The 16,265-nt window shown below is 42.6% G+C and overlaps 1 protein-coding gene across 3 annotated transcripts in view; it reads right to left on the reverse strand.

Annotated features, from left to right (window-relative positions):
* Positions 1–5,806: 5,806 nt before the first annotated feature.
* Positions 5,807–16,265, reverse strand: part of SFT2D1 (SFT2 domain containing 1) — a 140,597-nt gene continuing 130,138 nt past the window's right edge. For all 3 annotated transcript variants that reach the window (XM_044287358.1, XM_044287356.1, XM_044287357.1), the window contains 2 exons: positions 7,439–7,468; positions 5,807–6,199 (listed from right to left, as the gene is read on the reverse strand). In XM_044287358.1, coding sequence (XP_044143293.1) covers positions 6,059–6,199; positions 7,439–7,468 — 171 coding nt within the window. In that variant the 3' untranslated portion in view covers positions 5,807–6,058. The remainder of the gene's footprint in view (positions 6,200–7,438; positions 7,469–16,265) is intronic.

Consider the following 16,265-nt stretch of genomic DNA (forward strand, 5'->3'; position numbering starts at 1 on the left):
CTCAGAAAGTCAGAGCTGTTTCAAAAAGCGGAAATTCACATTTTTGTACCATAGTGTGTAAACGCTATAACTTTTACCCAAACCATTTTTTTTTTTTGCCCAAACATTTTTTTTTTATCAAAGACATGTAGAACAATAAATTTGGTGAAAAATTTATATATGGATGTCGTTTTTTTGCAAAATTTTACAGCTGAAAGTAAAAAATGTCATTTTTTTGCAAAAAATCGTTACATTTTGATTAATAACAAAAAATGTCAGCAGCAATAAAATACCACCAAATGAAAGCTCTATTAGTGAGAAGAAAAGGAGGTAAAAATCATTTGGGTGGTAAGTTGCATGACCGAGCGATAAACGGTGAAAGTAGTGTAGTGCAGAAGTGTAAAAAGTGGCCTGGTCATGAAGGGGGTTTCAGCTAGCGGGGTTGAAGTGGTTAAAGACCTATTTAAAAAAAAAAAAAAAAAAAAAAAAAAAAAAAAACATTGGGCATGGCCAGGGATGTTGAGAGAAAAATAAAACTGGTTTGAGTCATCCTAGTTCCTGTAGAGTGGCTCCCATCCCAACCACTTCTGGTTTATACTAGATTGGAAGTGGAACATGCCATGTATATATATGTCACAACTGCCTGCCAATCTGGGACCCCAGCAGTCAGGCACAAAACAACAGAACCTCCGCAGGCACCGCTTGGGCTGTTAAGTAGTGATGCACACGTAGATGGTACGTAACACTTCTGACATGGCACCATGGATAGAAGTCGATCTGTGGATATTGGGAAGACTTGACTAGGTGAATGGGAGATATATATATATATATATATATATATATATATATATATATATATATATATATATATATACACACATATATGTAGCAAAAATATATAAATCAGCGGCTCACCCTATGTACTGAATGGACAGGGTGCTCACCTCTCGGTCCACCCAGACCGCACGAAAGGTAAAAAGTATATAGTGCAAAATCTGAACACTGTCCAATTTGCAACATCCAGAGTCAAGCGATACTTCTGTCAAGTCCTGAACAGAGTTGCGCTTCGGATGTAATCACACAGTAGCAGCCGAGATCTCTTACCCTCTGTATCCACTCCGCTCACATGGAGACTCGAGGTAGTGGTCAAGTGTAGCTGACGCGGCGTCCCACGTGGTGTAGAGTCTGACGTGATGTCTCACGTGACTCACCAGCTAGAGTTATAGTAGCGCATTCCAATAGCGCTCACCACCTCTGTGCCGGACTGGCTATGCAGATCACCCCGACCGACGTAATCCCTTTGCGGTCACTCGTAGTACTTGGGGGGAAAAAGGCTCACTGTCTCAACTTGCCCAAACGCGTTTCAGGGTATACACCCCTTCCTCAGATTTTGCACCTCCTTTTGATACATTTGAAGTACACATCCTGGGAACGGCATTCAGGCCATTCTTACCTGTTGAGACTGATTACAAGGTGGTTAGTGTCTCATGGACCCTTGAAATATTATCAGTTGTTCAGGATCCTGCCTTCATTGTGATATTATATTTTATCGTATGGTTTTATGTATGATGATCTGATGCGATATTAAATTTCTACTGCTAATTATCGTCTCCTGTTCCCTTATACGGAGTGCCCCTCATTTTCTTATTATATATAAAATTCTGTTATACTGTGCCATGCCATCCCCAATTTTTCAGGTATCAGCCAAGCCCTTTAACCCTCTTAGGCTGGGAGTTTTTTTTTGGCATTTTCGTTTTGCGCTCCCTGTCTTCCCAGAGCCATAACTTTTTTTGTCTGTTCACATAGCCATATGAGGGATTGTTTTTTGCGGGACAAGTGATGTAGTGGGAAGCGGAAAAAAAAAAATCCAAATGGGGTGAAATTGCAAAAAATAAAAATAAAAAATTTCACCAGTTTTGCGTTTTTTTATTTTTTTATTTACGACATTTGATAAAACTGACCAGTTACTTTTAATCTACAGGTCAGTACGAATCTCACGATACCTTTATATGTATAGTTTTTTTTTGCGTTTTGATATTGGGTAAAAATCAGGTTTTATTTTTATTGTCGCCATATTTTGACCCCCTATAAAACATTTTTGTAATTATGTTTATGGAGCTGTACTTTTCATTGATACCATTCATGGGTGTGACTTTTTGATCACTTGTTTTGTAGAAAATGAAGCAACCAAAAACGGCAAATTGGTCATTTGGACACTTTTTTTTCCGTTTTGTTGTTTGCCATATGGGTAGTATATTTTTATATTATTGGTGTTTTCGCACATTGCGACCTTTTATTTTTATTTTGGGAAAAGGGGGGTAATTTGAACTTATTATAATTTTTATTTTTTTACACTTTTATAGTTTCCATCTGATTGCTATTATCATAGACTCCAATGCATTTGCTTTGGAATCTATGATGATTTTGATGCTTTTCTATGGAGCCCTATTAAAGGCAAGGGCTCCATAGGAAATACTATGCAGCAGCCTCCTCCAATCGCCAAATGCGGGAGATGGAGCACAAGTTTTCAGCGCGTTCAGATGCCGTGGTCCGAGCGGTTAAATGTCTGCGATGGGCATTACTGCCGGTTGCGGACATAAGCCGCAGGTGTCTGCTATAGGAAACAGGTGGCCACAGCGGGCGCCATCTTTAAATACATGCCCGATGACGTACATGTACGACATCGGGGCGTGAAGGGGTTAAAGTCTACAGGAAGTTACTGAAGATTTTAAATTGTCCCTCATATGCTTTTCTATAGGACTAGCAGAGAAAAAAATGTTACAAATGTAACAAAATACCAAAACCTTGGAAGAACAACCCTAAGGCTACTTTCCGGTTATATTATCTTTAACATAGCCAAGACGGATCAGTCATGAACTCCATTGAAAGTCAGTCAATGGGGGACGGATCAATTTTCTATTGTGTCAGAGTTACACTGCTCCGTCCCCATTGACTTGCATTGTGGGTCATGACTAGGGATGAGCGAATTTCATATTTTTAAATTCGAATTGTGGAATAATCTGAATTGCGTTATGGATTCCGTTACCACGGACCATAATGCAATTCCATGATAGTAAGCATAAAAAAAATGCCGTTAGAGGCATTCTGTCATAATAGAAGTCTATGGGCTGCATAACTGATCTGTCTGGTTTCTGTTATGCTGGAGTCTTCTCCTGCATAACGGAAACTGGACAGATCCATTATGAAGGCCATAGACTTCTATTATGACGGAATGAATAACTGAATGCCTCTAATGGCATTCTGTTATGCATTTGGTCATAGAATTGCATTATGGGCTGCGGTAATGGAATCCATAACGCAATTCAGATTTTTCCACAACCCGAACTCGAATTTCAAAATACGAAATTTGCTCTTCCCTAGTCATGACTGATCAGTCTTGCTGCAGTTTGCTCTACGGTATGAGAATGCAACCAAATGGAACGGAATGCATTTTTGGAGCATTCCGTTGTGTTTGCTTCCGTTTTGTCCCCATTCATTGTCAATAGGGACAAAACGTAACTTTATTCGCCAACTGAGACCCTATGACGGATCTCCGTACCAGAAAATAGAAACGCTAGTGTGAAGGTAGCCCAAGAAAAATACTTGAAATTCATGGTGGTTTTTTTTTTTTCTTCCACAATGTTTAAAACCACTGAAAATATTCTGGGTATCTCTATGAATCCTTAATCTGGCAACTTTTTGACATTATCTCTGTTATTAAAAGGGCCTGGTTGCTGCAGTATAAGAAACTGATTGATGAAATCTTAATGGGAATAAACATACTTCCTTGGTATAATTCCATCTGTTAAATGGCATCACAGCTAGCAGCCACTTACATATAGGCTGCTGGAACTTGCAAGTAACTTGGTAGTAAGATTTCATTCCAATCCACAACATGGCGAGTTTTCCAGTATGCTACAACCTGTAATCAGATCCATTTCTCACTTTCCATTCTGTAGAAAGTCCATGATTTGTAGATGCAATAGATATTTCTGCTGATAACATTAGTGCAGCGATCAACAGTCAGAACCATGGTATTATAAGCAGGATATAGATCTCATTACTGACGCTCTCACTACCTGCACTTTATTCTGAACACAGTACTACTGTCTGCAGTCTCTTCTGAATACAGTATTGCGTGCAGTCTCTTCTGAATACAGTTTTTGTGTGCAGTCTGCACAGTGAGCGGTAACTTTTCCCACACAAATTAGTACAGTGTGACGATGAAAAAATGGCAAACAACTTTTCTTATAAACGCTGTGTAGCACAGTTCCTGTCACTTCTGGAAAATGTATGTACAACAGGGGTGTCGCTAGGCATGTAGATCCAGGGTCTGGTCCCCAGATTTCAAGCATATTGCCCTGGACCTGTAGCAGGCACCTTCCCTAGTAACCAGGTGCACATTAAACCTGTAAGTAGCGGCTTCCTTGTGTGCCAGGATAAAGTCTAGCTAAGTCAGGAAGCAGCCCCTCACTGGTGGCCCAGTCTGAGAGGATGAAGCAGGGCTAGCGGCATTCACATCCCAGACAGGATAAGCAGATTCCAGAGCTAGTGTGCTCCTGTCCGCGCACTAGTGCTAGAGTGTGGAAGGCCTTGTGTAAATAGCTTCTACCAGCCCAGAAAGCAGCCAGTGACGGTTCATGGAGCAGAGAGAATTACTGGCAATCAAGACGAGCTTCATGCAAGTCATTCATGTATGTTTATGGGATCTGTGTTACACAGTATATACTCATCAAGTAGCTGTGTACATACTCTGAATGGGAAAATGCGTATATGCTGTGGGTGGAGGAGCTGTGTATATACTGTCAGCGGAGGAGATAAGTAGCAGACACTGTGAGAAGAAAAGCTGCGTATATACTGTTATCTTTTAAAGGGGTTGTCTGGGTTCAGAGAGGAACCCAGACATCCTCTTCTTCAGCCAGTCAGCCCCTCTGACATGAGCATCAGAGCATTTCATACTCAGATGCTCTCCCAAGGGCATTTCCTGGAGATCCGGTGACATACCAGGCTCACCATGGGTAAGCTAAGCGGAGCCCGGTGAATGTGCTAAAGCCCGTCCACGAGTGCCGGTGACATCACTGAGAACACTGATAGGTGGAAGCCTCTGCCTTGCAGTGTAAGGCCTCTTTCACACTGGCATGTGAGGCCCGTGGGCCGCAATGCAGGAGCACAGTCCGTGGGGCAGCCGAAGCGGATCGCGGACCCATTCACTTGAATGGGTCCTCGATCTGGCCGTTGCGCAAAATGATAGGAAATGTTCTATCTTTTTGCGGAACGGAAGTACGGGACGAACCCCCGCTTCCGTAGGGTTCCGTTCCGTGGTTCCGCATCTCCGGATTTGCGGACCCATTTAAGTGAATGGGTCCGCATCCGTGATGCGTAATGCCCACGGAACAGCGCCCGTGTATTGCGGCCCGAAGGACGACAACAGGCCGCACACGCCAGTGTGAAAGAGGCCTAAAGATTTAAACAAAAAAAGCCCTTGCCCTGCACAATACAGCTCATGTCAGAGGGGCTAAGTGGGGGAAGAACTGGACAACCCCTTTAAGATCCTAGCAATGCTCCTGAATAGACAACTGGGTAATTATTACCATTTTCAAATTTATTTTAGTCATTTATACTATACTGACATTATCATCACGTGACACCGAGACATCAGTCTGTGTAGGTACACACCTCATTGTTAGGAATAACAGAAGACTGGCACAACGTCAGGTTACATGAAAAGATGCTCCAGCATTATTTTTTATGAGGAATACAAGTACTGAAACAAATGTCCTAGGAGAGATGGCAGGCCATTTTATCTACTGAATCAAAGGATTGTTGCATAGTTACAAAAAGTATTTAATAGAGGAATTAACTCCAATATACAGTACAAATCATCATATACCAAGTAGTTTTCTTTATAGCTTCAAATATTTACAAAGCTAAAAAAAAAAATCCTGAAGTAAGGCATTTCGGTCAATATCTTATGAGTGCACTTATTTTTGTTACTGCATAAATATGCATAAAAAAAAAGAAGTTAAAATACAATACATTGTTGCTTTAAACAATATAAATTTAAAGAATCAGCACTTTGTTATTTACAAAAAAAAAAACACATTTTGTTTTGCATAGAAAATATAGAACTAATTGACACCAGCGCAACTTCCTGATTTCTGCACCCGAAATCTCCATCTTCTAATTCAAACATGTGGTGAAGCATTTTATCACAGCATCTCTGTTTAGGAAAAGAAAATATGTTAATGAAAACCTGGAATGGAGAAAAAACCTGGCGTGAGCGGTAAAAAGTCGCAGATAGCGGCGCAACTAACCGTTGCACCGTCATCTATGCCTGAAATACGCGGACTTTAGGCTATTTTCACACTAGCGTTTAAGTTTTCCGGTATTGAGTTCCGTCATAGGGTCTCCATACCAGAAAAAATGCTTCAGTTTTGTCCCCATTTATTGTCAATGGGGACAAAACTGAACTGAACAGAACGGAATGCTCCAAAAAGCATTCCGTTCCATTTAGTTGCGTTCTCATACCGGAGAGAAAACCGCAACATGTTGTAGTTTGCTTTCCGTCCTGGGATGTAGAACAAGATGGATCCGGCATGACCCCCAAAGCAAGTCAATGGGGACGGATCTGTTTTCTCTGACACAATCTGTCACAATAGAAAACGGATACGTCCTCCACTGACTTTCAATGGAGTTCATGGTGGATCCATCTTGGCAATGTTCTAGATAGTACAACCGGATACGTTCATAACTGATGCAGCTGGTTGTATTATCAGTAGCAGAAGCGTTTTTGCTGAAGCAGTAAAAAATCTAGTGTGAAAGTAGCCTTAGGCATATTTCAGATTAGTAAATGACCCCCAAAGTATATTAAAAAATGTATTTATCTGCCATTTTGAATAGATCATTAAAAAGGTTGGGTACACTTTACAGCTATGTTCATACAGGTTGAATTTGACCTAGATTTCAGAGTAGGTTTAGCACACTACACATCTAAACTGACTATCCGCTTGCAATGCATATGAACGGAGTTTCCAAAACCCCATTCACATGCGATGGAAATTTTCCTGCATGGAAAACCTAAGGTTTTGCCTGCAATGGTCAGCTTTGAATTCCTGCCACAGAAAAGTACATTGGAATATATGATGTTTGAACATTACCTAAGAGGGTTCAAAAATGGAAAAATAAAATAAAAAAAGGTTCTGATCTAAGCAGGCAAACCTAGAGTATGGAATAAAGATTTATGGGGTAATTTATCAAACTGGGGTAAAGTAGAACTGGCTAAGTTGGCCATAGCAACCAGTGAAAATGAGCAGTGAAAAATGAAAGGTGGAATCTGATCGGTTGCTATGGGCAACTAGGCCAGATCTACTTTACACCAGTTTGATAAATGACCCCATGAATTTTTATACATAGTGATGTTCTATTTCCTGGATACAAAAAGCTCAGATTATGCACTTACCTTGCAAATGGAATAAAAGAGATGCTGTACCTGAAATACAAGAAGAAGGACTTTAAACAAAGCTTACAGGAAAAGATGTCAGAACACAAGTAAGAACAGGTGTCAAAAGATAAACGCTTTTATAGAATAGGTTTTATACGTTCCCCAGCCGAGCAGTTTATGCTCTTACATGCATTTATCATTCAAAGATTCATTTTCAGTGCAGTTCAGTTAACAGGCAATTGGAAATAGCGAACGAAAATAAAGAGCAGCACGGGGGACTGTGACTAAAATCTTTCTACTCACTTTCTTCTTCACATCACTATTATTTTTCAGTTCTTCCGATCCATCAGAAGATCAGTAAAAAAAAAAAAATGAACATGTGCATCAGTTTTTTTTTTCCCGCCAGAAATAACTGATCTCTAACGGAAATGGCTGAAACTGATTCACAGGATTTTTTTTTATTTTTTTTTTGTACAGGATCAGTTTTTCTTTATTTTTCTGTTCTCATGGTTTAGAAGAACGGAAAAAATAAGTGACTTGAACACAGGCTTACAGATAAAAACCAGCAATGCAGCCCGGTATCCAACTGGTTTCTCCTTCGAGCTTTGACAATAGATCCCATCACATAACCCACCCAGCCCAGACTTGGCATACAGTGTAGGGAAAAAACGAGCAGCGCACCAGCCTTACAGGCCTCTGTAAAGAGTCACAAAGCAGTTTAGGATGCCTAGATGAGAGCTAATCGACTGCTAGGACTATCCGGCCTCTTTTTGGAACAATGAGAAACAGATATGCATCACTCAAATGTCTGCTTGTTATCTTTCTTTTTATGTAGCTCTACTCTAATTACTTAGTATTTTTATTCTAAGTAATTACCCCTTCACAGGGGGTGTTTAGGACTTGTACTGTGCTTTTACAGAAGGGCTGGGCGATTGACAAAAATTAAAATTGTGATAAATTGAACAGGTAACCTCGATTTCGATTATAGAACAATTATTTGAGTTCTGTGCTTTGCCCCCCACCCCCTCTATTGGGGATACTCCTGTATACTTTATGTACATTAGACGGGTATATACAGGAGTACACGGGTACACAGCAATATAGAGGGGTTTATACGGGTATTTATACAATACCACTGTGTATTTCTGTATATTCTTGTATATACCCCTTTATATTGCTTTTATATTGAGGTATGCTGTTGTACCCCATCTATAATGCTATTTACTCATTTATATACTACACTATATTGCTGTGTGCTCTTGTATATAGTTTCCTGTATTGCTGTATACCCGTGTACTACTGTTACAGCCAGTCTTAATAAATGACCAAAAGTGTTCCGATGGTTTTGGTGGTGTGACCTAGCTGGGAGAGTTAACGTAGAGCTTAGGATTAGGAAGGGTTCCAAGGTCCTGTAATCTACAATATCTCCATTATGGAATAAACCATTCTCAAACCATGGTTGGTTTGACAAAGTCTGCAGTCATGCGGTCTGTAAATAAAGGGTCATGTAAAAAGGAGGTCATGGAAGATTGAACTGATGAGAGAGGATATAGCTTCTTGCATTTGTTCCATACATCGCATGCAAACGACATAGGACCTAACATTGAATTGCTCTGTAAGGATCGTGAAGATCCTCACAGCAGGGAATTAGGATAGATAGGGGCAATCCAAAGCTTCTCCATCGTCTTCGACCAGTTCGGTATGCTCCTGAGATGAGAAGCCCAATAGTATTTTTAAATATCAAGAGGGCATGCTATTCTATGTCTCTTTCCGATCCCCCCGCACCCCCAGAATTTTTAATTTTTTATACACATCTTTGTATCCTCCCGAATTTACGCCTGGGAACTTCTATACAAAGCATCTCGAACAAAGAGAAGCTTAGGAAGAACGGTCATCTTCACAGAATGGATACTGCCCGACAGAGAAAGCTTTAGTACATTCCATCTGTCAAGACAGCTTCAAATTTCCGTAAACAGAGGTTAGAAAATGTAAAATGCAGTTTTTGGCGTGTCACAATCGTTAAAAGTCTATAGCAAATGCCCCTGTTCTGCCGGAGAAATTTCGGGACATCTCTATTTTCGCCGATTTATCAGCGGCCACCTTGGCGAGGCGCCGAGAATTTGCCTCCAGCACTGCTTTACTGCGCAAGCACGGAATCCCTTACAGATGGGAGTTCCCCGTTAAGTTGCTTATTACCTACAGCGGCTCCATGCAAGTGGCCTCCACTCCTGCGTCTGCACTGACTCTGTGTCAAGAATGGGGCCTATCCGACCCTGAGTCCCATGGCGACCGTCATCCACATTCGCCGAACTCGCGAGTCGAGGAAGAATGGATTACCGTGGAACGCCGCAAGCGAAAAACTGTGTGAATATTGGTTGGGTGAGAAACCTCGCCCTCATCTATCATTCACTTTGTGCCTGTTTTCTCCCTCCCCTTCCTCCCACTAATTTTCCTTGCAGGGTGCTACTTCGGCTGACTAAGGCCGATCCTAGCTCGTGAATATGACCAGTATTCTTGTATACTGCCCCTATGTTGCAAATACCCTTCTTACAACAATTTGGTATATTATACCTATTTCTTTGTATCAGAGCGGTCACCACCGCCGTACACTCTCTTAGTTATGTTATTGTTTTGACTTATTTATCTGTTTTTAGCGCCACATTTACATCTTCTCAGGTATACTTCGCCTCTCCTATGATGACTCTTGTGCATATACGATGTGGGATTATCTCGCATAAAAGACTACGGCTAAACACATCCTTGACAGTTTCTCACCATGGTATTTAACCACTTCAGCCCCGCTAGGTGAAACCCCCTTCATGACCAGGCCACTTTTTACACTTCGGCACTACACTCCTTTTACCGTTTATCGCTCGGTCATGCAACTTACCACCCAAATGAATTTTACCTCCTTTTCTTCTCACTAATGGAGCTTTCATTTGGTGGTATTTTATTGCTGCTGACATTTTTACTTTTTTTGTTATTAATCAAAATGTAACAATTTTTTTGCAAAAAAATGAAATTTTTCACTTTCAGCTGTGAAATTTTGCAAAAAAAACGACATCCATATATAAATTTTTCGCTAAATTTATAGTTCTACATGTCTTTGATTAAAAAAAAATGTTTGGGCAAAGAAAAAAATGGTTTGGGTAAAAGTTATAGCATTTACAAACTATGGTACAAAAATGTGAATTTCCGCTTTTTGAAACGGCTCTGATTTTCTGAGCACCTGTCATGTTTCCTGAGGTTCTACAATGCCCAAACAGTATAACTACCCCACAAATGACCCTATTTCGGAAAGTAGACACCCTAAGGTATTCGCTGATGGGCATAGTGAGTTCATAGAACTTTTTATTTTTTGTCACAAGTTAGCGGAAAATGATGATGATTTTTTTATTTATTTTTTTCCTTACAAAGTCTCATATTCCACTAACTTGCGACAAAAAATAAAAAATTCTAGGAACTCGCCATGCCCCTCACGGAATACCTTGGGGTGTCTTCTTTCCAAAATGGGGTCACTTGTGGCGTAGTTATACTGCCCTGGCAATTTAGGGGCCCATATGTGTGAGAAGTACTTTGCAATCAAAATCTGTAAAAAATGACCGGTGAAATCCGAAAGGTGCACTTTGGCATATGCGCCCCTTTGCCCACCTAGGCTGCAAAAAAGTGTGACACATCTGGTATCGCCGTACTCAGGAGAAGTTGGGGAATGTGTTTTGGGGTGTCATTTTACATATACCCATGCTGGGTGAGAAAAATATCTTGGTCAAATGCCAACTTTGTATAAAAAAATGGGAAAAGTTGTCGTTTGCCAAGATATTTCTCTCACCCAGCATGGGTATATGTAAAATGACACACCAAAACACATTCCCCAACTTCTCCTGAGTACGGCGATACCAGATGTGTCACACTTTTTTGCTGCCAAGGTGGGCAAAGGGGCACATATTCCAAAGTGCACCTTTCGGATTTTGCAGGGCATTTTTTACACATTTTGATTGCAAGGTACTTCTCACACATTTGGGCCCCTAAATTGCCAGGGCAGTATAACTACGCCACAAGTGACCCCATTTTGGAAAGAAGACACCCTAAGGTATTCCGTGAGGGGCACTGCGAGTTCCTAGAATTTTTTATTTTTTGTCACAAGTTAGCAGAAAATGATGATTTTTTTTTCTTTCTCTTTTTTCCTTACAAAGTCTCATATTCCACTAACTTGCGACAAAAAATAAAAAATTCTAGGAACTCGCCATGCCCCTCACGGAATACCTTGGGGTGTCTTCTTTCCAAAATGGGGTCACTTGTGGCGTAGTTATACTGCCCTGGCAATTTAGGGGCCCATATGTGTGAGAAGTACTTTGCAATCAAAATCTGTAAAAAATGACCGGTGAAATCCGAAAGGTGCACTTTGGAATATGCGCCCCTTTGCCCACCTTGGCATCAAAAAAGTGTGACACATCTGGTATCGCCGTACTCAGGAGAAGTTGGGGAATGTGTTTTGGGGTGTCATTTTACATATACCCATGCTGGGTGAGAGAAATATGTTGGCAAAAGACAACTTTTCCCATTTTTTTATACAAAGTTGGCATTTGACCAAGATATTTATCTCACCCAGCATGGGTATATGTAAAATGACACCCCAAAACACATTCCCCAACTTCTTCTGAGTACGGCGATACCAGATGTGTCACACTTTTTTGCAGCCTAGATGCGCAAAGGGGCCCAAATTCCTTTTAGGAGGGCATTTTTAGACATTTGGATCCCAGACTTCTTCTCACGCTTTAGGGCCCCTAAAAAGCCAGGGCAGTATAAATACCCCACATGTGACCCCACTTTGGAAAGAAGACACCCCAAGGTATCCAATGAGGGGCCTGGCAAGTTCAAAGAAATTTTTTTTTTTTTCGCATAAGTTAGCGGAAATTGATTTTTTTTTGTTTTTTCTCACAAAGTCTCACTTTCCGCTAACTTAGGACAAAAATTTCAATCTTTCATGGACTCAATATGCCCCTCAGCAAATACCTTGGGGTGTCTTCTTTCCAAAATGGGGTCAGTTGTGGGGTGTTTGTACTGCCCTGGCATTTGAGGGTCTCCGCAATCATTACATGTATGGCCAGCATTAGGAGTTTCTGCTATTCTCCTTATATTGAGCATACAGGTAATGAGATTTTTTTTTCCGTTCAGCCTCTGGGCTGAAAGAAAAAAATGAACGGCACAGATTTCTTCATTCGCATCGATCAATGTGGATGAAAAAATCTAAAAAAAAAATGGAGGGGAAAGGCGTCTGCCAGGACATAGGAGCTCCGCCCTACATCCATACCCACTTAGCTCGTATGCCCTGGCAAACCAGATTTCTCCATTCGCATCAATCGATGTGGATGAATAAATCATTGCCGGGATTTTTTTTAATATATATATATATATATATATATATATATATATATATATATATATATATATATACATATACATATATATATATACACAAAGTGCTTGCCAAAGCATAGGAACGCCGCCTCCTCCTCAGCTCGTATGCCTTGGCAAACGTATCTGTCACTGCAGAGGAGAAAATCCCGTCTTGCAGCGCCGCATACACCGACTTGCGTGTAATCTGACAGCAGCGCAATGCTTCTGTCAGAATGCACATCGGTGCTGCAGCTAGTAGATCGGTTGGTCCACCTGGAAGGTAAAAAGACAAAAAAAAAAAAGAAAAAAACAGGCCACAACGCAATAATTTTATTAACTTTGGAACAGAACATGTAACTTTAACTTTTGGAACTAAACATTAACCTGTTTGCTTACCTGTTTTTTTTTTTTGTTTTTTTTTTGTTTTTTTACCTTTATAGAACAAACCTCTCCTTCCCCATGGGTCAATGTGCAAAGCGCAAATCGCCCAAAGATGTGGCGAAGTGCGTTATGCACTTTGTCCCATGTGAAAGGAGACGTTTGCAGCAGCAGTGAGTGAATGGGCCCTAATAGCCCTGTGTGCCTGTCCTGGTGAGATGATCCCTATGCTAATAGTGTACCTGTGAGTGGTACTTCCGGAAACACTCTCCAAAGCATAGGGCAGGGTGGTCCGGACAGTCAGGACAGAAATAGCGGGTGTCACGCCTTATTCCACTCCTGCTACAGACACGACATCTTTTTCGGGGTGACGGTTGGGTTGAGGTACCAGGAACGACATTGGGGAAATGTCGCTCGTGTAGACGGATAACTACACTGGTGGTTGGGGCCACGGAACCTCCTGGATACAGGAGGTTCTCGATGATCTCTTCCTGAAATTTGAGGAAGGATCCAGTTCTCCCAGCCTTACTGTAGAGAACAAAACTATTGTACAGAGCCAATTGAATTAAATATACAGACACCTTCTTATACCAGCGTCTGGTGCGTCGGGAAACTAAATACGGAGACAACATCTGGTCATTGAAGTCGACCCCTCCCATGTGGAGGTTAGAGTCGTGGACTGAGAGGGGCTTTTCAATGACACGGGTTGCTCGCTCAATTTGTATTGTCGTGTCTGCGTGAATGGAGGAGAGCATGTAAACGTCACGCTTGTCTCTCCATTTCACCGCGAGCAGTTCTTCGTTACACAGTGCGGCCCTCTGCCCCCTTGCAAGACGGGTGGTAACGAGCCGTTGGGGGAAGCCCGCGCGACTAGTTCGCGCGGTACCACAGGCGCCAATCCGTTCTAGAAACAAATGCCTAAAGAGGGCCACACTTGTGTAAAAATTGTCCACATAAAGATGGTACCCCTTGCCGAATAAGGGTGACACCAAGTCCCAAACTGTCTTCCCACTGCTCCCCAGGTAGTCAGGGCAACCGACCGGCTCCAGGGTCTGATCTTTTCCCTCATAGACCCGAAATTTGTGGGTATAGCCTGTGGCCCTTTCACAGAGCTTATACAATTTGACCCCATACCGGGCGCGCTTGCTTGGGATGTATTGTTTGAAGCCAAGGCGCCCGGTAAAATGTATCAGGGACTCGTCTATGCAGATGTTTTGCTCTGGGGTATAAATATCTGCAAATTTCTGGTTGAAATGGTCTATGAGGGGCCGAATTTTGTGGAGCCGGTCAAAAGCAGGGTGGCCCCTGGGACGGGAGGCGGTGTTGTCACTAAAGTGCAGGAACCGCAGGATGGCCTCAAAACGTGCCCTGGACATGGCAGCAGAGAACATGGGCATGTGATGAATCGGGTTCGTGGACCAATATGACCTCAATTCATGCTTTTTTGTCAGGCCCATGTTGAGGAGGAGGCCCAGAAAAGTTTTAAGTTCGGAAACTTGGACTGGTTTCCACCGGAAAGGCTGGGCATAAAAGCTTCCCGGGTTAGCGGTGATAAATTGTGTGGCATACCTGTTTGTTTCGGCCACAACTATGTCTAAAAGCTCCGCAGTCAAGAACAGCTCAAAAAATCCCAGGGCCGAACCGATCTGAGCCGTCTCAACCCGAACTCCAGACTGGGCAGTGAAAGGGAAAACTACAGGTGCGGCTGAAGTTGGGGACTGCCAATCAGGGTTTGCCAGCACCTCTGGGATTCTAGGGGCTCTACGGGCACGTCTTTGCGGTGGCTGCGACGGGGTCACTACTGCACGTGCCACCGTACCAGCTTCAACTGCCCTTCTGGTGCTCGCTACTTCACCAGGTTGTACGGCAGTGCTGGTACTAGGTCCAGGGAGGGCTGGGCTGCTGGTGTATGCCTCACCACGTAATCCGACAGCACCAGCCCCACTCTGCTGCTCTTGAAGCGGATCCTGCGCAACCTGCGGTCTAGCGACACGGGGCCGGGTACGCCTGGTGGTATCAGGGACCTCAGCCTCCTCGTCCGAACTTTGGGTCAGAGAGCCACTGCTTTCTACAGGTTCGTATTCTGACCCGCTGGATTCATCAGATGAGGGTTCCCACTCCTCATCCGACTGGGTCAGAAGCCTGTAGGCCTCTTCAGAGGAATACCCCCTGTTTGACATGTGGGCAACTAAATTTAGGGGTATTCCCTGAGACTACCCAAGAAAAAAAAAGCAAGCCTGTCTTACAAAGGGGAGGCTAGCGAAGTACCGGAGGCCGCTGCGGTTGATAAATATCAAAACTGATTTTTTTATCGCCGCAGTGCGTGTAAAGTGAATGTGCAGTGATCAAAAAAAAATTTTTTTTTGTCACTGCGGTGGGGCGGGTGTGGGCGAACGCACGTGTGGGCGACCGATCAGGCCTGATCGGGCAAACACTGCGTTTTGGGTGGAGGGCGAACTAAAGTGACACTAGTACTATTATAGATCTGACAGTGATCAGTTTTGATCACTTCCAGATACTATAAAAGTACAAATGCTGATTAGCGATACGCTAATCAGCGAATAACGGACTGCGGTGCGGTGGGCTGGGCGCTAACTGATCGCTAACTACCTAACCAAGGGACCTAAACTATACCTAAAACCTAACGGTCAATAACAGTGAAAAAAAAAAGTGACAGTTTGCACTGATCACTTTTTTCTTTTCACTTGTGATTGACAGGGGTGATCAAGGAGGTGATCAAAGGGTTAATAGGGGTTCAGGGGGGTGATCAGGGGCTATAGTGTAGTGTTTGGTGTACTCACTGTGAAGCCTGCTCCTCTGCTGGATCCAACCGACGAAAAGAACCAGCAGAGGAGCAGGCAGCCATATAACAGATCATATTTACAAATATGATCTGCTATCTGGCACTTTGATTGGATTTTTTAAAAATCAGCAACCTGCCAGCCACGATCATTGGCTGGCAGGTTGCTGACGAAATACCTCTCGATGAAATGCCGCCGCGAACTGCGCACGCGCGGGCGCATACTCGCGTCATCTCGCGTCTCGCGAGATGACGCGTATATGCGTGACT

The sequence above is a fragment of the Bufo gargarizans genome, chromosome 3 (genome assembly GCF_014858855.1).
Source record: "Bufo gargarizans isolate SCDJY-AF-19 chromosome 3, ASM1485885v1, whole genome shotgun sequence".
NCBI lineage: Eukaryota > Metazoa > Chordata > Amphibia > Anura > Bufonidae > Bufo > Bufo gargarizans.